Source organism: Aethalodelphis obliquidens, unplaced genomic scaffold, assembly GCF_003676395.1.
Source record: "Aethalodelphis obliquidens isolate GAN/ISIS:26980383/991018 unplaced genomic scaffold, ASM367639v1 scaffold36, whole genome shotgun sequence".
Classification (NCBI taxonomy): Eukaryota; Metazoa; Chordata; class Mammalia; order Artiodactyla; family Delphinidae; genus Aethalodelphis; species Aethalodelphis obliquidens.
This window is the reverse complement of record NW_020837980.1, coordinates 6,833,894-6,857,233: the sequence shown is the minus strand read 5'-3', so window position 1 is coordinate 6,857,233 and position 23,340 is coordinate 6,833,894. Positions and strand designations below refer to the sequence as shown.

Genomic DNA, 23,340 nt, shown 5'->3' with positions numbered 1-23,340 from the left:
AGGTCCCCGACACCTGGTGGTGGTGCTGGCTAGGAAGAATGCGAAGAAAATAGTCAGAAATGTGTACGAGAGTTAAAGGAATTTTTGAAGAGAAATATGGTTTTCCAGCAATGCAGTCACGTGCAGTATGTCTATATACTACTTTGCCACGGTCAGACGTCCAATCAATCTTCTATCTAGTGGCAGGATCTGCATTCGCTTATTTAATCAGCAACTACCTGGTCATATGACACCAATGTTTACTAAAGACTGATTAAGTACCAGATTAATCAGTTTATGGAAGCTACGGGAAAGTGCTCCCATCTCTCCCCAATAATTCAGAAGTGAGGTTGTTTGCTCTTTAATAAGAGCTGAGCTAGTAAAATCCACACACAATTCACACGATTAGCCATTGTGAAATAAAATAGATTGGCTGCAAATACATAAAGAGAATTGGCTCTCTGTGTGACATGTAAACAGCGGGAGAGTGCCCAGGTCAGGGTCAATGTCAGCCATAGTCCAGCCCACTCACTCCATAACGAGTGCTTGGGCATGCCAGTTACACAGTAGCCTCTGGGAGCTCGGTTAATAAGGTTTTACCTTTGTGAGATGGACCTACTCATCATATGTTAAGCCAAGTTCCCAGGCCTTCAGGCTGAGAGCCAGGCCCTGAGTCACGATGGATTCACCTAAATAAATGCCACCTTGTGGAGACCTATCTACATAACCAGCTCTCCCCATGCCAAACCTGCTTCATGTCAATATATCAGGAGCCCTTGCATTAGGTGCTAGAAATACAAGTGGGAAGATGAAAGTGCTGCAGCCCCCAGGAAACTTATGGTCCCCTAGGAAATGTGGGTAGCAGATGAACAGAGGCAGTGCAGTACCATGAGTACTAAGGAGGCAGGATGGATAAGCATCTCATGGGCTGGGGTGTCGGGGGTAGCATCCTAAAGGAGGGGGCACCTGGGCTGAATATTGAAAGAGGGCATGGTTGGCCAGTAGGATCAGTGAAGACATTCCAGGCAGATAAAATGGGATGAGCGAAGGCAAACAGGCATGAAAAAACATCTGGAGTGTCTGGGGAATGGCAGGTGGATTGGGATGCCAGGGCCTCTGGGATCTGCAGATGAGTGTGGGAGCTGTAAGAAGAGAAGTAGGTAGGGCCAGATTATGGAGAGAGTCATACACCGAGCTAAAGGGTTTAAACTTTATCCTGAAAGCTATGGGGAGTCACTGGAGAATTTTAAACAGAAGAAAGGTGATTTAGCATCTAGTTGGCAAAGCAGTATGAGATAAAACATGAGCTTAAATAACAAGACAAATTAACACACGATAAAAGCCACAAGGGCGGTGCAAAGAGATCAGAATAGAGAGAGAACTTTTAATACTAAGGATAATGAGAGGGAAGTCCCTCAATGGACTAAGACAGCAGTAGATAGGCATTTCACATGGCACGGGCAGAGAGCCCCGGAGTTAAAAAAATTGCTTATATGATGAAGAGCCAATAATACCAGTATGTAGAGGAGTGTAAGATATGGCTGGAGATAAACTGGCAGCTCTCTGAAAAGCTCTAGGGAGTTTGGATTTTAGTTGGCAGGTAATGGAGCATCGTGGACACCTTGAGTTGTGGGTAGGGAAGGACATATTCAAAGCAGTGATTTCTGACAAGTAGCCTAGTGGTGATATAGTGGGTAAATTGAGGAGGAGAGAATAATTGGAGGTAGAAAGACCACTTAGGAGGCAGTTGCAATAATTCAGGCATGATGTGCTATGAGCCTCAACCAGAGTAATGGCTGTGAGAATGGAAAGGATGAAAGATCGGGAGCTGACGGGACTCCATATGAAGGAGACGGCAACGTGAAGTATCAGACTGAAGCTTCCAGCCAGCGGTGAGTTGGGAAAGGATGGTCTCACTAAACCACAGAAACAGACCATCTGGAAGGAAAAACTGGATGCCGGGGCTTTGATGAAGACAAGGAAAGAATCTCAGATGATTTTTACGTTTATCGGACAAGAAGACTTTTAAAAGGCTAGAGAGGACAAGAGCTGGGAGAGTACTGTGATCCAGAATTAAGGAAGACAATAATTTAAAGATGAAGAGAGTATCAAAAAACATCAGAATTACAGAAGGGTCAAAGGCAATGAGAAACAAGAAAAGGTCACTGGATTTAACAATTAGGTCATCAGGAAAAGCATAGGAAGATGTCGTAGGAAGATGGCAAATAGTTTAAGAGAAGATGGTTGATTCAGAAATTGAAGGAGAGAGTGTAGGTCAATTGTTTTATAGAAAAATTTAGTACTGAAAGGAAGGAGATTAAGAGGATATTAGTTTGGGGGGATAAGAGAATGCAGAAGAAGGTTCAGTTAGGACCCAAGAGTGTATATAAGAAGAAAGAGAACAGATGGTAGCAAGGAAAAGATTTCAGGTGCAAGAATAATGGTCTAGCTAATGGTGGCAAACGGGTAAGGATGAAAACAGAGGTGGTTATAAAAGAAGTGAGAGGACACGTCCTTGTTTACATGCATAAAGGAAGAATTAGTGGAAATAGACTTTAATGTGAAGACATTTTAAAAGAACTAAGTATATTCATGTAAAGAACTTAGAACATTGCTTGGCATATGTTTAGGGGTGTAATAAATTCCAAGTATCATAATTAGCATTATTATTGATAGATGGCTGTCAAATCTCATGCAAAGTTATAGTTTTAATATAACCAACAAATTCTATACTTAAACAATATGAGGTTAAATTATCCTCATTTTCAGTTTAGGAGTATTAGAAAGGATTTTTTCTTAATTCATAATAGGGGTGTCTCATATGAGGAAAGGAATAAAAATAAATTCTATTGACTCTGAAATACTTCCCCCGATCTGAGGTGTTAGTCTATAAATTTTTCTGGACATGCATAAATAAAAGTATTTATTAATGCCATTTTTTTCTGCTTTAACAATTAAATAATTCCTTTTTTAATGGTTTCTTAGAAGCAATAGATTGTCATTGAGACATATTTGAAATTCTGAGTACAACTGAGAACCTCTTGTTTCTTGGCCTTAACCTTTAATCACAATCACCTCAATATGGAATTGCTGATTTTAAAAAACTTTAGGAAAAAAAAATTAAAAACACGGGGCACCCAGTAGGAAGTCAAAGGTAGTGTGACATAAAGACTGACCAGTTCTGCTATACATCAATCTTTTTTACTAAAGTAAAATACCAAAATATATTCAATTTGAATAACTCATAAATGTCGGACATCTGTAAACCTCTTTTTTCCTGTACATTCAAATGATTTTTACTTAGAAAATAATTGCAAATAATTTTTTTGCCTCAAAAAATCCTTACTTTTCTAGCAAATCAGTTTTGGGTTTTTTTTTAGGAGAACATTTTTGTCTAGGAAGTCAGGGAAGTCTGCAGCAAATGAAATAAAAGATTTCTGTTTTTTGATTCAACTGCAGTCAGTTACCAGTTGCCATGAGAATTTGCTGCCTCTGGGAGGATGACTCTACCCGCACCTATGGAGCCTCCGCAGCAGCTGGCTGCTCAGCCTTCCACTCCCCGAGGCTTGTTACTATGCTACTGCGCGTGTCTGGGCCTTCTGTAATGCGGACCTGCTGTCCACTAGGTAACAAACCAAGGCCTTCACAAATGCACGCTAGGGCTTGCAAATTCAACTTTCATCCTGGGGCTTCCCTGGTGGCGCAGTGCTTAAGAATCCGCCTGCCAATGCAGGGGACACGGGTTCGAGCCCTGGTCTGGGAAGATCCCACATGCCATGGAGCAACTAAGCCCGTGTGCCACAACTATGGAGCCTGTCCTCTAGAGTCCAAGAGCCACAACTACTGAGCCTGCGTGCCACAACTACTGAAGCCCATGAGCCTAGAGCCCGTGCTCAGCAACAAGAGAAGCCACCGCAATGAGAAGCCCATGCACCACAATAAAGAGTAGCCCCCGCTCACCCGCACGCAGCAACGAAGACCCAACGCAGCCAAAAAATAAAATGTAAATACAATAAGTAAATTAAAAAAAAATTTCATCCTGGTCTTAGACACAGCAAAGTTATTTTTACATCTAAGCGACACACGCTGCCCCACAAACACCAGGTTCTAGCTTTCGTTCTACTTTTGCAGTTAGACGCACGTGGCCAAGATTTAAAGGTGGCGGGGTTACAAGGTCAGATCCGCAGAGTTTTCAATCAAATGGATTTTATCACTTACCATGTCAAATGTAAGAAGGTCACAGAAGAAAGAGCAGATTAATACAGGCTTTCCTGTAGCTTTTAATACTGATTTACAAATGATCCCCAATCGTGGAAAGCTACTGCCACCATCTCTGGATCCCACCAGCGTCCCTGTCACACCTCCAGTGCTGAAATCCCTCCACGATTCTTTCCTCCTTACTCTGGGAGCTTTCCCTGCAAAATCATACCCACAGCTCCCAGTTCAGGTCAGCCTAAAAAAAAAAAATGCAGACTTTGCCCCTGGGGCAGTACACCTGGAAGAATTGTCCCCTTTTGTCCACAGGGAAAAGGGAAGTTCTGTTCTTTGTGTAATGTATTAGGTGAAAATGACGGGTGATAGCAGTATTATGGGAAGTCTTTAATGCGTTTGCATTCGGAGGTATAAACCAATATCCAAACAGACTCTGACAGAACAGACTTTCTCAGCCTCAACACTGTAGACCTTTGGGGCTGAATGATTCTTGGTTGGGGGGGAGTTGTCCTCTGCACTGCGAGATGTTTAGCAGCATCTCTGGCCCCTACTCATTTGCTAGATGCTAGTAAAACTCCTCCCAGAATTATGACAACCAAAAATGTCTCCAGACATTGTCAAATGTCTAGGGAAGAGAGGAGAGAGTCAACTCCAGTTGAGAAATACATAGTAGAGAAGATTTACTTTTTTTTAAGAAATTGCCTTCAGAAGACAATACGCATAACGAACATCTATCCAAGCATTCTATGAGGAAGGCAATATTAGGCAGAATTTTAACCATCTCTAGATTTTGGTTAGGAAAGAAATAATTTATAGAGATTAATCCTTTAATTAGGAGGCAATAAAATTTAGAAGGTTGGAGCACAGGCCTTGGAATCAGAGATCTAGATGTACTAGCTGTGAACGTAATGTCTCTGTCCTTCAGTGTTTTTACCTATAATGTGAGGATAGTTAGCAGAATCTATCTATCCTCGGACATGCTTCAGGGCCTTCACTCATGCTGTTCCCTGGGCTCAGAACGGCTCCTTCTTTCTCTTGGCCTTTCACCCTCCAAGTCTCAGTTTAAATAATCCCTCCCCAGAAGGGCCTCTCTGTTTATCTACAGCCAGGCTCTCTTGTGATTACCTATCATAGCACCATTTGCAGTAACGTATTTTGTAACTTTTTATGCTTCCCTCACTATTTTATAGTTTCATAATGTCCAGGATTATTTCTTTATTCAACACTGTCTTGAATATGGTGGCTGGCCCACAGTAGAGGCTCCACAAATATTGCTGTATGGATGAATGAATACACAGAGTTTTTATAATTATTAATAGCATCATCGTCATCATCATTGAGGATCTGTACTGATCTGACTTAACTAAATTCCTATTTTACAAAAACACTCACTTCATTCTGTTGAATGTTAAGATCAAAATGTCACCATGAGTAAGACTGTATGAAACAATGACACTAGAATACCTGGTTGAGCATCTACAACAATGCCTGGGAAATTGTATAAAGCCTAAGCTTTGCAGACTTGCACAGGGTTGGGTGGCAACATCCTGGGATGCGTCCATACGTGTATGACAGAGAGGATCTCATTCTCGGAGGGGGGGCTTCAGCGGCTCCCTCACTGTACCTTAGGGCTGGATGAGCACTGCTGGCTCAGCTGCTGTGCTGGGCCCCTGGGTCAGCCGCCTTTATAGACTCCGGCAGGAGGAACACTAGCTTTGTTTTTGGTTCACTGGCAAACCAATATTTTGCTCTTAAAATCAAACCACTGTTACAGTGTTTTTTTTTGTTTGTTTGTTTGTTTTGGGTTTTTTTTTGTGGTACGCGGGCCTCTCACTGTTGTGGCCTCTCCTGTTGCGGACGCGCAGGCTCAGCGGCCATGGCTCACGAGCCCAGCCGCTCCGCAGCATGTGGAATCTTCCCGGACCGGGGCACGAACCCGTGTCCCCTGCATTGGCAGGCGGACTCTCAACCACTGCACCACCAGGGAAGCCCAGTGTATTTGTTTTTTTAAAAAAGTAAATAATTTTTAGAAGAGCAAGGCAGAAATAGGGTTACTCTACTTGGGACCATGTTGTTAAAATGCTCATGCTAACAAGAAAGTAAATTTTTTAACATACTCTTTTTCATACTCTGTCACAGAGAAAGAATGTTGAATTAAAAAAGAGATAAGTATTTATAACAATAAATTGATGCTCAAGGTGGCCAACAGATCCTAAGAGCTATTTAAATCTAGCCAGCTACTTAAACTATGTCTGAGTTTTTGAAATAGCTCTCTGTGATTTTTTGAATTGTGGAAAATGGGAAGACTAAAACGTCTGCAGATCTGAAGTTGAGATTATGACAAATTCTGCAAACCGCTGACAAATGAGATTGATCTGCTCCCCCAGATAAGATACGTCATTGAAGGGATAGTGTGGGAAGGAGTCAGAATCAAGAGAAGCCAGTATGGGTTCAGACGAACTTCACATTGGGAATATTGGCAAACATTACGTATCTGGGCTTTGGCAAGGAGGCTTTGAGAAGGAGCCTCATGAGATATTTTTTAAAAGAAGGAGGAACATGGGATAAGTGGTCGTTTATTTAAGGCAGATTTCTTTGTGGGTGAATAATGCACAAAACATGACTATGTTAATCTGAAAGCACGTTTCTGGCGGCCACACACCAGAGGACTCTGTCCTTAGCACTGTCCCCGTGCAGCACTTCTAGCACCTTTAATGAAAATCTTTTGAGGTTGGCAGAATTTTTTTTCTGTTAAGAGCCAGATGGTAAATATTTTAGGCGTTGTGGGTCACATACAGTCTCCATTGCATCTTTTTCATTAAAGAAAAAAAAAAACTTAAAAAAAACTGCAACCATTCTTAGCCCGAGGGGTGTACAGGAACAGGTGACAATTCGTATTTCCCCACGGCCCAGGTTTGCCAACCCGTGTTCTAGAGCTTATCAAACTTGAGGATGACGTGAGAGAGAATGAATATTCTGCTTAATAGAATCAGGACCCATAAAGATACCATGAGCCTCATGGCACGTGAGCACTGGAAGGGACCTGAAACCTAGAGATCATCTGTCAAGAAGTCCCTCCTCTATTCACAGGACAAACTGGGACAACCTGGGATTATGGGTTGGCAGAAAGATATAGACATAAGTGCATGGTTTTATACTTGAAATCCCAAACTCCCAATTATGTGAGCACAGAATAGGCATTTATGGCTTGACAGCTGAACCAGGGAAGAACGGCATTTTAGCCAAGAGTCAGTCAAATATGGGTCAAGCGTGTGGTGTGACTGCAAACTGCACCATCCTAAACATGGTCACACCACTCAGCTTCTTGCCTCGGAGTGTTACATGAAGAGTCATCGCTGTAATATGTGAGGAAGCTGAAAAAATTGGAGGTATATAAGCCAGGGGATGCATGTAACGGGATTTTAGAAACTTCAGAGCACAGCAAAGCTACACAAGTAGAGAAGGAGCTGGTTTGTGGTTTATAGGCCTGAACTGGGTACCCAGGAGGTCAGGGGGGAAAGAAGTCTGAGTGGCAGCTGTTCACAGTGCCTGAGCTGCTGGGACGCGGAAATGGAACATATGCATGTGTGTAATTCTCCCTTTAAGTCATAGAGCATTTAGTCAGTAGAAGAGACTGTCCATTTTTGTTGGACTTCAAGCAACAGTCCAGCATCTTAAGGCAAAAGGCAACTTGGGGAAAAAGGCTCTATCATTATGACCAAACAATGTGCTTCCAGATGGAAGTGGGGAAATCCATCCTTACGCTGTGATTAACTCTTGCTTCCCTCATTTTCTCTGAGTCTGATTTTGCCCTCTGTAGACATAACAGAGACTAAATCTATTCCTTTTTTATATACAGAACTCTTGAAATATCTAAATGCTCCCTAAATCTTTGCTGCTTCTGGAAACAGATCACTAATTCCTTCTACAGTTCATTAAATTTCACACATGCCATAGTTTCCAAATTCCTGCCGCATCCTTCGAGAACAGATTAGAGTTTAAAAAATTCTTTTTATATGCATGGTTCCATTTGTTCCTTTGGAGGCAGGGAAAGTATCATATGCCCTATCTATCTATCTATCTACCTACGTACCTATGTACCGAGATAGATCTCCCTCTCTCCCTCCCTCCCTCCCTTCCTTCCTTCCTCCCGCTCTTTCAGGACAAGCCATCTGAACAAGGTCCAGGAAATTTGCATAACATATGCAAGACATAGACCTAGAAAGTGGCAGGTCAGGGATTATAACCAAGCTTTTTGAGTTCTAAACCCATGCTTTTCCATTCTTTGTTAAAGGATGGATTCTTCTGTTAAAGGCAATATATTCTTAGTTAAAGGCTATACAGTGGAAAGGGTCTTGCTTAGTGCGGTATGGTTTTGCAATATGGTGACAGAATTTTTAGCAGCATGTACCACAGGGTAAATTTGATAAATTCTCACGATTACAAATAACGCAAGGAACAGGGTGAGGATACAAAATGACGGATATGAGAATCCTTTCTCTAGTTTGAAACTTTTAGGTTCTTTTACCCTCCATTCTTCTATTTCAACTCACCATGAAATTTTTAGAGCAACTCTCTAACCTATAATAACTTTAATCAAATAAACATAACTTCAGAAGTATCGAGTTCATGATGTCCTGGAGCCCTTTTTACAGACCTGTATTCGAAGCTGGTATTGTGGGTGAGCAGTTGTCCTTTTCACATGTTCCCAGGATTGAAGTTAAAGTCATAGCGGAAACTGCATTGCTACCTGAGAACACACAATGGAGACACGGTATAGAGACAAATACGCAAGTGCCAAGAAATGAGCAGATACATTACAAAGGCACATAAATAAAAGGTGCTATTACTCCAAATTAGCTGTGTTCCTAAAGTTTTGAGTTAAGTTAGTGTAGCATTCCGAACACAGTCTTGCCTCCTGAATCAATTTTATAAATAGAGAAGAGGTTCATGGGCCAACCCACTAAAAGCCTTTTCTATCTTTCCAAAGTGGCTGAGATAAACGACTAATAATACTGCAGGCCCTAACCACCATGTGTAACAATGTTCCCATGGCCAAATGCATTCAGGGCTCTGGCTTGGAAATGCCAGGAACATGTTCCCCCAGCGTAGCCGGTAACCCTGAGCTCTCAGCCACTGGTGCCCATGGCTGAGGTAGAGCAAGCAGGAGGTGGCATCTCTTAACGGTAAACTGTGGGTTCCTGGGAACAGGCCAGCAAACATCTCAGGGAAGCAAGAATCTTCTGCCAGATCCCTGTTCAGAATCTTTTCTTCCTTAGTCCCCAAGGATCCATCTTTACCCCCATCTCCCTGGCCCCGATAGAAAAGTAAATAGTAACCTTCATACCTGCGTAAAACAAGTTTCATATAACAAATTCTGTTGTTAGTAACAAATACAACATGAAGAGGTTCGTTCCTCCCAAACCTGTTTTTCACATGGAGCCACCAAGGAAAGTCCAGAAGGTGGAGAGAGAGGATTACGTTCATTTTCATATACTGAGGAAATATTCACGTGCATTTCAGGACAGCACCCACTGAGGTTAGCCTGATTGTTTGATGAGGCGAAGGCAGAAGTGGGGAATGGTGGCTGGAGTTTGGACGTGTGATGAGGAGAGAGACCAGGCCTGGAGCTGCCACCAACACAAGCCCTGGAGCTGAGAGAGCTCGGGTCCATGAGGAAGGGAAGCCGCAAACTTTACCTCCCCGCACCCTGACTGGGGCAGCATGGCAGAAAGGACGGGTACATCACGGGGTGGAGTGAGCATCAAGTGGTCAGAGAGGTGGGGCTCCTGAGTGTTCCCCAGCAGCCATTCCCTTAATTAATATTTACTGACTTCGTGCTAAGCTCTGAGGACTCGGAGTCAGGGCCTTGGAGAACCCACAATCAATTAGGGAATACAGAGAGGTACAGACATAATTATAGTTGAATGGAGGGAGTGGGGTACACGTAAAGTGAGGTAGTGCGTTCAGAGAGGGAGAGGTGAATTCTGGAAAGGAAAAAACAAAGGTTTTTGGAGAAGGATCCATCTAGAGGGGACAGGATTTACACACAGGAAGATGAGGTAGAGGGTAAAGGGGGCAATTCCAGGTACAATCCTATGACAAAAGGTACAGAGGCCAGCAAAGGCACAGACAAGGCAGAGCTTCTAGGCTAATGATTTTAAACCAAGCATTCCACAGCCAGCCCAGGGCCCAGCAAAGTTTTCAAAGCCATAAGACACAGAATCAGAACCGTGGTAGGAATGAATGACTTGCACAAGCAGAAGAGAGGCTGAGCGGGGGGGAAGCACCTGGGAAGTTTCTGCCATTTTCTGGGGAGACAAAATGAGGGTAGAAACAGGAGGGCAGCACTGAGGATGGGGAATAGGGGGCAGTGGGAGAGACACTGGAACCTCCGCTTGTCAACACTACCTTCCCGCCAACTCCTTGGGCTTGTCTAAGACATGGATTCCCCTGAACACCGTCAAGTCCAGGCTCCTGCATCTACAGATTCAGATTCCACTGGTGTCAGAGGTGGGATATGCATTGTCCTAAACTCCCAAGGCCATTTGCAAATTATTGGTCCTCTGCTCTCATATCCATCTGCGGTGCACCTGCCATTCAGCTCTAGAACCTCAACCTTCTCTCTTTGTTCACTGATTTCTTCACATTCACTGAAGAACTGTGTACCCAATTTCACTTGCTCCCTAGATGTGCTATGTTTGATAATTTCACTCAACTTTGGGAGAAAATAGTTTTCAATAATTGAAAGAATAAACTTTATGCTACATATCCACAGACATAATATATAGTATTAGGAATTAAATTTAAAATGTTATGAAAATATGAGTGCTTCTTCCAGGGCACGGTACCACATACACTCTCTATGAAACAAAAACTCTCAGTCTATGAAGAATCAAGAGTTTAACTTTGTTAGCTGTTCTTGTATGCCATATTTTTATAGTATTTACAAATGCTTTCTCTTGTTTAACAACTTTTTATATAAATATGTATAAATATTTTTAGTGAAGATCTTGACATTTTAGTTTTCGTGCTTCCTATTTTGTAAAAGACAGGAAGGAAGACTTTTTTATATTTCTAAAGAAAATATATTCATAATATAATGACGCTAACTTTTTTTTATTGGAGTATAGTTGCTTTACAATATTGTGTTCATTTATACTGGACAGCAAAGTGAATCAGCTATATGTACACATGTATCCCCTCTTTTTTGGATTTCCTTCTCATTTAGGTCACCACAGAGCACGGGGTAGAGTTCCCTGTGCTATACAGTAGGTTCTCATTAGTTATCTATTTTATACATAGTATCAATAGTATATATATGTCAATCCCAATCTCCCAATTCGTCCCCCACCCCCGTCCCCCTTGGTATCCATACGTTTGTTCTCGACATCTGTGTCTCTATTTCTGCTTTGTAAATAAGATTACCTGCACCAATTTTTTCAGATTCCACATATATGCGTTAATATACAATATTTGTTTTTCTCTTTCTGACCTACTTCACTCTGTATGACAGTCTCTAGGTCCATCTATATCTCTACAAATGACCCCATTTCGTTCCTTTTTATGGATGAGTAATATTCTATTGCATGTATGTACCACATCTTCTTTATCCATTCCTCTGGACACTAATTTACTTTTTAAACAACACAATTAAAATTATTTACTACAAGATTCATGAAACAATAACGACTGTACACGTTTGAATTCAGAAATTGTGACGCTTCAGTGTCAGACTCACTCTGTACTGAATAACTCAATGTGATCATGCCTAGTAAATAATTAAGACAAAGAATTTTGAGAACAGATAGTTTATGATTCACAGATAGTTTAGTACAAGTGGAGTTTTGGGGGTATGTATATACATGAGCTTTTCCTCCAAATATTTACACCTATAAAACTCTAGACAAAGTAACATTTAAGGGAGAAAAAGAAAGGCCATAACAGAAAATATACCATGTGTCTCTGAATAAAGACTACTACCTAGGTCTGAAATTCAGTCTCAAGTTTACTAACTTTCCATCTATGTATATGATGTTTCTATTCCATGCCTTGATTACTTAGACTAAATAATAGATCTAAATGCCACTTAATTATCCCATATTCTAAAAGCACCACTAATTAAATCCTACTTTTAAATTTGATGGTTTGAAGAAAGAGAGAGTCGTTTTGTGGTTTCCCTTCTCTGCAACCCATAGGCAGTGGAATCACCCAGAGAAACTATCAGCAAAGTGCAGAACTGTGATGTCCATGCAGCAAAACAGGAGAGGAGGAAAGAGACTTAAGAACAAAATTTAACCAAAACAACAAAATGTAGGAAAGGGGGAAAGAAGAAACCATTAGGGAGCATAATAAATAAAAAGTCCAAAGTGAGATGGAAAGAATCACCCCTCATACCACAAGAATCACAGTGAGTATAAATGGGTGATGTCTAACCAGTCAGACAATAAAAATAAATATCATACAGAAATTCTGACAGTCACATATTCACGGACAGAGCCCCTTAATGACAATATTTTGAGCATTTTTCTATAGCATATTTTCTATCTGATGGTTTCCAAATCAAAGCATTTATGCTTTCCAACTATTCAAGTGTAATATAATGTACTATGAGCAAACATGTATGAAATAATGGTTGTGAATGATGCTGGAAGTTCTTGGGGGAGACATCCCCCAAGAGAAAGAATCCCAAAGCTATTATTACCCTGCACTGAAATTGTCAACCGTCCCCGGGAGTACGGTCAACACTGTTGAAACTTCTGTACTGAGACTGAGCTCAGGTGACGTTTCTTGTATGAAGATTTTCCTATGCACACTGTCAGCTAACATACAGCGTAGGGGTATTTCACACTCATGAGCTCTTAGTGAACAAGAAAATGTTTTCAAAGGAATGGAAGAAAACATTGCCTCCATCATCATTCATCTGTGATCCTCTTAGCAAGAGATGTACCAGTCAGAGCCGCCATCAGAGCAAGCTCATTTAGTGGTAACAGCAATACCTGTAAGGGGAGTTCTGTTTTTCAGCCTATCCACCTCCATGGTGAAGTCATCCTTCAGAAAAAGGAATCCAATAATGGAAAACAGGTAGACAAGGATGAGGGCGAGGACTGCAGTTAGAATAATGGAGCGGCCATTCCGTGTGACACTTTTTATGACATTGAGCAGAGTCTCTTCTCTATATACTAAATCAAAAAGCTACAAAACCAAAGAGAACAAAAACAAGGAAAAAAATGCAATGAAGCAAAGGGTGAATAAATACAAAGGTAATCACAAATACAAATGCAGGCCATTTTAATTTACCTGTGAGAGAATAGCAGTATAAGTAACAACTTAAAAATGAACCAAAATATGTATTTCTTCTCCAGTTTGAATGTGTTAATAAACTGTTTTTCAATAAAGATAACTCTAACACAATATATAATGTGCATCTGTTGGTTTCATAACCAATGTAGTATCAATTTTTTAAGACATGGTAATAGCACAGCTTCAAATTTGAATTTAGAAAAATTGTAATACGATACATAACCAACTTAGCTACTTATTCCCTATTTTTAGCCTTTCTGATATTCTGTAGTTGCTTCTAGAATATGTAAAATGGCTAACATGAGAATGCTGAATTAGGGAACTAAGTGATGAATAATTGAAGGATTCATTCCACGGATTGTTTAATCAAGGGATTAGAGGTGAAATGACATGAATTCAATTTTATGAGCCCACTAAAATAGAAAAGGTATGAAATTTTAAAATATTTGAGAAATGCAAACATCTTTCTTACTAAACAGGTAGATTGAGGGCAAAACCTATTACTTTAGTATATGCTTTTGGGAACAGAAGTATAAAGAGAAATATAATTCACAAGTGTTAATTCACTTCCTCTATGGATAATGGGTTATTATCCATTTTGTGTTTAGTACTAGACAATCCATATGCACTGGTCAAGAATCTAGGTATGTGTTTGCTATCTGCAGTCAACTTTAAGAACAATTTTATTTATTGCTATATTTAAAGTTGAAATTATACATTCGCAACTACATGTTTCATTATTAAAAGTTGGTTAAAAGCAATATTAACATTTACTTTAATGAAGGCATAAGTATCAGTTTAGAAATGAATAGTATTTTTGATATTAGAATAACTGGGGTTTGTTTTCTGCTATCTATGGGGAGTGATTAAAATCTCTGAGCTGGTTGAAATGATTAATACCAGTGTCGCTCATCCCTTCAGAAACACCAGGGCCTTGTACTCTGTTTTTCAGAGTTTTGAGGCTTATACAGTTACTTTCCAATTTAACTATAGTCTTGCAAATAATTGCTGTAAATATATTAACTTGTTTGCTCACCTTAGGACACTGATGTTTTTTGATGGTCAAACACAAAAACATACGTTTAACTATTTTGCTATCTGTTTATCTCCTGGAGGGAGATACAACCTTTAGAAGCAAATTCCTTATTCTTCCCTAAAGACAAATTAAGTAATGCAAGTTCAGCTTCCAAATTACTGACCTGGCTTATTTAACTTAGTTAAGCATTTAGTTGACAGAAAGGAGATTTTCCCTTAACTGAACAGTGACTTAAAGAAAAGGTCTGGAAATGGTTCCAGATCATTTCTGGATAGTTTATGAAAGTTTATAGTTTTCAGAAGCCCATAGGATACTTGATGAAAATGCATATTCCTGGGCCCTATTCCATACCCATGGAATCAGAATCTTGAGAATGCAAAGGTATTGATGTTGGACAGGTGAACGGTTCCTTCCGTTTATTTCTCAAAGGAAAGTCTAGAGTGTGGTTTCTATTACCGGTTAAAAGATTGGCATTTGTGGACACAACTGGGAATGCAAATTCATATATTTTTTAAAACATAAAAATATTTTAAAAATACATTTAAATACCATTTTGACATTATGTCCATTAAAATTTTCTTCTAGTCCTCTAAACATGAAAATGGAATATATCCTTTTTATAACCAACCCAATGAAAACAAATTAGCATAAGTGTTGTATGATTTGAAAAAGATGAGAGAAAAATGCAACTGGAAATTAAGGTTAACATAAATTAAAAGTAACATTACTATTAATAACTCATACAATAATTCAAATACACCTTTATTTTTTCAAAAACCTTTCCTTAAATAACAAAGATTTACATGTATCATTTCACATGTTTTTCATATTATTTCTTTAATGGGTCTTGATATTACTAGGCTCTCATATTACCCCTATCCATTTTATAGACAAGGAGGTTGAAGCACAAAAACATAATAAATATTACATATTTATTACAGTCAGGGAAAAGAGCTGGGTATAATAGACCTTTACCTATCACAGGCAGATATTAAAAAATGCAATTTTTGTGGTGAATTAGAGCAAAGAAGGAATTCATTAGGATCCTCGGATCAGAAAAAAAAGTCTACTTTTGATGGCCGAATACTAATCTAACTTAAGTGGCTGAATACTAATCTAACTTAGCTGCCTGGAAGATAATTTTGTATCCTTATGTTGATAAGGGACAAATCCGCTCTTCACTGTGGCTCTTTCAAGTGTTTTAGGGTAAACAGAAAATTAGTTTCTTACTTAATCTTCCTACATGGGTGAGCTAGGTCACAGGGAAGCAGGAGGCAATGAATTTGCCCCTCATGACCCAAGAAAACCAGGTCAGCATAATGTTTTTAGATCTTCAGCTTGTTTTCAGGGATTATTTTATTGGGTAGTGTTCTCCTCTGCATAGCAACTGTGAGCTGAAGATATGAATAAATTGTTCCTCTGGCATCATGATGCTAACCTGGTAATGCTCTAAGTTTCAAAACATTACCATATACTTGTATTGACTCCTCTCCTGGTTTATAGCTACAGAACATATATGTAGGAAGGAAAACTGATAACCAGCAAAAAAACAAAACCAAAACCAAAATGCGGCTTTAGAAGAAATCTGAAAATCCACTTAATGAATAGATATATGTAAATCAGTTTAACAACAACAACATATTAAATCTAAAACTATAAGACTGCCCTTAAAACAACTCATCATCTTTTTGCTAAGTTGGCTTTCCCCTTCATTTTATTTATATGCCATTCTAAAGATACACAAAATATTTGCTGTTATAAATAAATGCAATGAATTCAGTACCAAGAAAGTATATCCCTTTTCTTGTTGAAGAATCTCTAAGGGAAATATGACTTGGCTGAAACCCAAAGCAGCCTGCTATACAAAGCCTGGGTCAAGAGGTGGGTCTCAGAGATAAAATAAAGAATTGTACCACCTACGTCGTTTCTCAGAGAAAAAGACTAAAAATAATAATAATGCATGATTTTCCTAGGCAAGTCTAAAAATAACATAATTTGTCCTAAATGCCAGACTCTGCTTAAAAAAAAAAAAATCAAAGGAAGAAGCATAAGAAGCAGCAGCATTATGTATTTTTTTCAGCAGTGACTATCCACATAGAGATGTACTCACCAGGAAGCTATAGAAGAATTCGTGAACAAAGAGGCCCAGCATGCAAACCAGGACATACGCTACATGGTAGAGAAAGGCCATATCCAGGATGACCGCTCGGTACCCTCGGGTGAACGTGCCACGATTTCCGACAAAACTCACCAGAAATACGATTTTATTACAAAGCTAAAGGGAGGAAAAGATTCGATTTTACTGTCTTATTTGTTCTGAAACTCACAAAAACAGCATGTCATTGACAAAACCTATTATTCACAAAGTCTGTGGTTTTCTTTTATGATTTCTCATTTTGTAATTTTTCAGCACTGCTTACAAATCTGCATGTAAACACCATAGAGACAAACCCTGTATTCTTTGCAGTTCCAGGAAAAGAGAGGAAGAGTGATTAAGAGCCGCAGCTCTAAAATCAAGACAGACGTGAATTTAAATGCTAGTCTTCCCACTGCTATTATCTGACCTAGGCCATGCAACTGGAGGCCTCGGTTGTGTCTTCTCAAAAACTGGAATAGGGCTTCCCTGGTGGCGCAGTGGTTGAGAGTCCGCCTGCCGATGCAGGGGACATGGGTTCGTGCCCCGGTCCGGGAAGATCCCACATGCCGCGGAGCAGCTGGGCCCGTGAGCCATGGCCGCTGAGCCTGCGCGTCCGGAGCCTGTGCTCCGCAACGGGAGAGGCCCGCGTACCGCAAAAAAAAAAAAAAAAAAAAAAAAAAAAACTGGAATAAAGGAATTCCCACCTCATAGAACTCTTCAAGGAATTAAATAATTCCTAATGAATATGAAGCCCTTAGTACAATGACTCTTGAAATATTACTCATTATATTTTCCATATTAAAAGTAATAATGCAATGTTTTTATTATTATACTGTAAATGAAATAGAAAAATATATTTTCAGAAAACATCCAGAGATTTGTCCTCGATTTTTTTATCCTGGACTTTCTCTACTGAATATTATTTTAAACAAGTAGGCCATTAAAGATTATTTTTGTATTTAATTTACTCTACATTCATAAAAAATATAAATATACTTCTCTACCTAGATTAAAATAAATATAATACTTGGATGTATCTTCCAAGTCAACAACATAGCAATTAAAAACTTCAAACCTTTCCTAAGTTTGCCCCATGTTAATTAAATATCCTCTCAATAATAGATATTATCAATTTCATCATCTTGTTAACTTGAATAATGTTAAATAGAAAGTCTTACTTCACTATTTAGTGTTACATCATCACACCTTTACATTACTATTAAATATAGCTACTGTATTAATGGATGTCTTTATGTTTACTATCCAAAAGCAAGTTTAATTCATTCACCCATATCATCAATATGAAATAGAAATAAGAAGTTCTATAAAAAATAAAAATTAAAATTATGACTTTTCAGAAGGATGAATTATATGTTGAAGACAAATTGTTTAAATGTTGTGTATTTGAGTCATAAAAAAATTATGCAGGAAAACTGTAAGTCCTATATACTTATAGGAAAAGGGATACATTGAATTCAGGTTCTCAAGAGCAATATAGTTCAATTCTCAAATAATGCAAAAGCAAGGACACACTTCTGCCTAAAAGGGCCTCTGCCATTCTTGCATGAAAAAGAAAGATTCGCCTTATTTGTTTCAGGTTAATTTTTTTGAACCTTGACATAAAGCTTCATATTGACGAATATGCTCCTTTTCTCTTGATGGAGCCAATGCTGGTAGTGGCAGCCACCTATTTCTGCAGAGATCAGAAACAAGGAAACTGCTGTCTTTTAATTTTGAAGTATTCATACCATGAAGAAATAAGTGTAAGTATAAATGATTTGGGTAGGAAAAAACCTGAACGCTGGTTTTTCCTGATGCATGACCTGGAAATTTGCAAATTAGTTTTATTGAGCATTTTCCATGAAAGCTGGGAATATTTATGGAAATGAAGAAGTTACAAAAACATTCTCCCGTTTCATGTCATGACTTACTTGACATTGTCTAACCAGTCCTTCGTTTGTCAATACCATTACGTAGGCGATCATTGCTTCTGTGGCAAGCGTTCATGTGGGCAACAATAAACGGGGGGTGTGGGAACTGAGCAAGGTGGTTAAAAGGCCATCTTCTGAACTGGTGTTGGAAGGACCCTCGAGTCAGCACACAAATACCGATATAAATGATCACAACCGTCCCTTATATTTTTTTCTTTCTCCATCTATTCTTCAAAGCTGCCCTTGATATATTTTTCATTGAGAATGGGATAAATTGTGTGAAGGCTGGGGGGAAAAGTGGCAGGTGGGGGAGGGAAACGGCAGCAATGTAAGCTCTCTGTACAGCCTTTTAAAAGTAACACATCATCCAAATGATGGTCTTCCAAAACAGAAAAATGAATGTTCATTTGTTAATCAATGTATACTAAAACAAATTCATTAATTTTAACTAGGTAAATTAATTATACAGTATAGTAATATTTTCATAGATACTTTATATTTCATTGATATGTCTTTGCAGGACTTTTTTTTAAACAGTGCAATATAGTGGGAAGACCCTGGCTTAGAAGTTGGGCCATCAGAGTTCTAGTCTTGGCTCTGCCACTAATTACTTAGGTAAATCCTCCTGGTGTCTATAGGATGTATACACTCATTTCTAAAATGAAATGACTAGAAGGGAATAAGCCTTAAGGTGCCTCACAGCTCTAGAATTCTATGTGGTGTACCTTAAAGTTTGCTATTTTATGTGATCACAGAAATTTATAGCTGCCTTTATATAATCCTTTTTGTCTTATTTGGTTCTATGTCCCTGATCAATAATCCTATCCCCATCTTACATTGTTCCTATTTATTTTCCAACAATTATAGCAAAAAAGATTGTCTACTATTTATTAAAAAGTAAAATTGAATCTATTGTCTTAAACTGCAGTTTAACTATATTACTATATATTCATCAACCTTCTTACTAAAAAATCAGATTATCTGATTCAAAAATCTCCATTTCAGTGATGTTACATATTGGGCAGGATAAGGTTCTACAGTCAAAGTGTGAGGCAAAATTGTCATGTAGTCAAAATCACCCAAGAGATCTTTTAAATTGCCAGCGAAACAGTACAGTAAACGAGGGTGGTGTAAACTGTAGTGTCTCTTACTGAATTCAACACATGCTAGTATTCTCCCAGCACTGGGGCAGTTTTCTGTTTCTGCAACTGAATATCAGAAGTGGGAGGATCAGTGATTATATTATATGAAAAACAGGGAGTGTGTGTGTGTGTGTGTGTGAGAAAGAAAGGACGAGAATATGAATGTTTTGACTCAATATATTTCACAGGTGTTTATCGTATTATTTATTATAAAAATCTAAACAATGAGAATTAATGAAATGGTTAAATAAATTATATAACATCCATATAACTGGTTAATACCATCATTATTAAAATGAGATTTATAAGTAAGTTTGATGGTATGAAAACATATTAAGTGATCCCAAACTGATAAAATGTGTTTATATTTGCCAAAATAATGTTAATTTTCATTAGCAATAACTAAAAATGTAACATAGAGGTGGGAAGAAAACTGTACTGGGTTATAAGATATGCTTTTATAACAGAGAAGAACATTTGAATTTTTAAAACAACTCAAATATTGAGGTAACCCCCGTGACAAGACAGAGAAGCGAGCTGCAAGCTAAACACAAACTTTTTTAGAAACGAGCAAAGATGATAAAGATGTAGCATCATAATACGCAGAAACTGATAATACTAAGTGCTCAGAATATAGATTGAGGTTTTTTCCTCCCACTTGATTCCTTTACCAAAAAAAGGACTTTCTGTATTTGCTTAACACTGTGAAAGACACTGAGTCAGAAACAAGTCCCTGTGAACCAAAATACAAACACTTTTACGATCATGACAGCAATGTTTTACAATTAAATACTACTTCATGTATTAGGTACCGGTAAACCGCAGCCTTTATTGCTATCATTATCATACTATTGTTCTTTTCTAAATCTTCACACTAATCTTCTGAACTGATCTTCTCAACAACCCGATGAGGACAGACTAGGCTTTAATATCTTCATTTCACTGATGACAAGAACGCAATTCAGAGGCTTGCTATTTACCTAAGGTCTGGAACTCTGATGCTCATTAAGGCTTAACTCTCAGGTAGACGATTTTTCCGTTTCTGATACCTATCACTTTAGCAATTATAGTTCCACCTGTTACACAATGCAAAGTTTTAAGTGTAAATTAATAAATACGTTAAAATCTAAGGGAAAAATATGATTGATTTATGTTTTCTTTTTTTTCCTACCTCCTAGGAAATGGTAAACCATAGACAGTTCTGTAATGAGCCTGTTATGTTAAACGTTAAGGTAAATGATATTTGCTAAAATGTTTTTATTAATCTGTACAGTATCAAAACTATAGGTAAAAACTCTTCTATCAATATCTATCATAACAAAATTACAATTATTCCATTCAATTTGTCCCAAATCAAAGCTAATATTTTCTTTGGTCAAAATGCCCTGGACAGGCAGATCATAATGTATCATTTGGGGACTGTGCAAACGAGTGTTTTATGCTGTGAAGGCTATTAGACTACCCACAGATTCACATAGTTAATAAGAAAATTATATCTCCATGTAGATTTCTTCTCAGGAAGAAATTAAAGTATAACACTTGCTGCTCTTATGAAGTATTTTTTAATTAAATTAAATTAATTAATTTATTTTACACAGCAGGTTCTTATTAGTAATCCATTTTATACATACTAGTGTATACATGTCAATCCCAATCTCCCAATTCATCCCACCACCATCCCCCACCCCGCTTTGCCCTCTTGGTGTCCATACATTTGTTCTCTACATCTGTGTCTCTATTTTTGCCTTGCAAACCGGTTGATCTGTACCATTTTTCTAGATTCCACATATATGAATTAATATACAATATTTGTTTTTCTCTTTCTGACTTAACTTCACTCTGTATGACAGTCTCTAGGTCCATCTATGTCTCTAAAAATGACCCAGTATCATTCCTTTTTATGGCTGAGAAATATCCCATTGTATATATGTACCATATTTTCTTTATCCATTCATCTGTCAGTGGGCATTCAGGTTGCTTCCATGACCTGGCTATTGTAAACAGTGCTGCAATGAATACTGGGGTGCATGTGTCTTTTTGAATTATGGTCTTCTCAGGGTATATGCCCAGTAGTGGGATTGCTGGGTCGTATGGTAGTTCTATATTTAGCTTCTTAAGGAAGCTCCATACTGTTCTTCATAGTGGCTGTATCAGTTTCATTCCCACCAACAGCACAAGAGGATTCCCTTTTCTCCACACCCTCTCCAGCATTTGTCATTTGCAGATTTTCTTAGGATGCCCATTCTAACTGGTGTGAAGTGATACCTCATTGTAGTTTTGATTTGCATTTCTCTAATAATTAGTGATGTTGAACAGCTTTTCATGTGCCTCTTGGCCATATGTATGTCTTCTTTGGAGAAATGCCTATTTAGGTCTTTGGCCATTTTTTGGTTGGGTTGTTTGTTTTTTTAATATTGAGCTGCATGAGCTGTTTATATTTTTTGGAGATTAATCCTTTGTCCGTTGCTTTGTTTGCAAATATTTTCTCCCATTCTGAGGGTTGTGTTTTCATCTTGTTTATGGTTTCCTTTGCTGTGTAAAAGCTTTTAAGTTTCATTAGGTCCCATTTGTTTATTTTTGTTTTTATTTCCATTACTCTAGGAGGTGGGTCAAAAAAGATCTTGCTGTGATTTATGTCAAAGAGTGTTCTTCCTATGGTTTCCTCTAAGAGTTTTATAGTGTCCAGTCTTACATTTAGGTCTTTAATTCATTTTGAGTTTATATTTGTGTACGGTGTTAGGGAGTGTTCTAATACATTTAGGTCCTTAATCCATTTTGAGTTTATTTTTGTGTATGGTGTTAGGGAGTGTTCTAATTTCACTCTTTTACATGTAGCTGTCCAGTTTTCCAGGCACCACTCATTGAAGAGACTGTCTTCTCCATTGTATATCCTTGCCTCCTTTGTCATAGATTAGTTGACCATAGGTGCATGGGTTTATCTCTGGGCTATCTATCTTCTTCCATTGATCTATATTTCTGTTTCTGTGCCAGTACCATATTGTCTTGATGACTGTAGCTTTATAGTATGGTCTGAAGTCAGGGAGTCTGATTCCTCCAGCTCTGTTTTTTTCCCTCAAGATTGCTTTGGCTGTTCGGGGCCTTTTGTGTCTCCATACAAATTTTAAGATTTTTTGTTCTAGTTCTGTTAAAAAATGCCATTGGTAATTTGATAGGGATTGCATTGAATCTGTAGATTGCTTTGGGTAGTATAGTCATTTTCAGAATATTGATTCTTCCAATCCACGAAATGCCATATCTCTCCAACTGTTTGTCATCTTTGATATCTTTCATCAGTGTATTATGTTTTTCTGAGTATAGGTCTTTTACCTCTTAGGTAGGTTTATTCCTAGGTGTTTTATTCTTTTTGTTGCAGTGGTGAATGGGATTGTTTCCTTAATTTCTCTTTCTGATCTTTCCTTTTTAGAGTATAGGAATGCAAGAGATTTCTGTGCATTAATTTTGTATCCTGAAACTTTACCAAATTCATTGATTAGCTCTAGTAGTTTTCTGATGGCATCTTTAGGATTAGTTATGTATAGTATCATGTCATCTGCAAACAGTGACAGTTTTACTTCTTTTCCAACTTGGATTCCTTTTATT

The 23,340-nt window shown here is 38.4% G+C and overlaps 1 protein-coding gene across 4 annotated transcripts in view; it reads right to left on the bottom strand.

Moving 5' to 3' along the window:
- ITPR2 (inositol 1,4,5-trisphosphate receptor type 2) overlaps positions 1–23,340 on the bottom strand; it is a 526,334-nt gene that overhangs the window by 67,969 nt on the left and 435,025 nt on the right. For all 4 annotated transcript variants that reach the window (XM_027129402.1, XM_027129406.1, XM_027129405.1 and 1 more), the window contains 3 exons: positions 16,641–16,805; positions 13,191–13,386; positions 8,849–8,941 (listed from right to left, as the gene is read on the bottom strand). In XM_027129402.1, the coding sequence (XP_026985203.1) occupies positions 8,849–8,941; positions 13,191–13,386; positions 16,641–16,805 (454 nt within the window). The remainder of the gene's footprint in view (positions 1–8,848; positions 8,942–13,190; positions 13,387–16,640; positions 16,806–23,340) is intronic.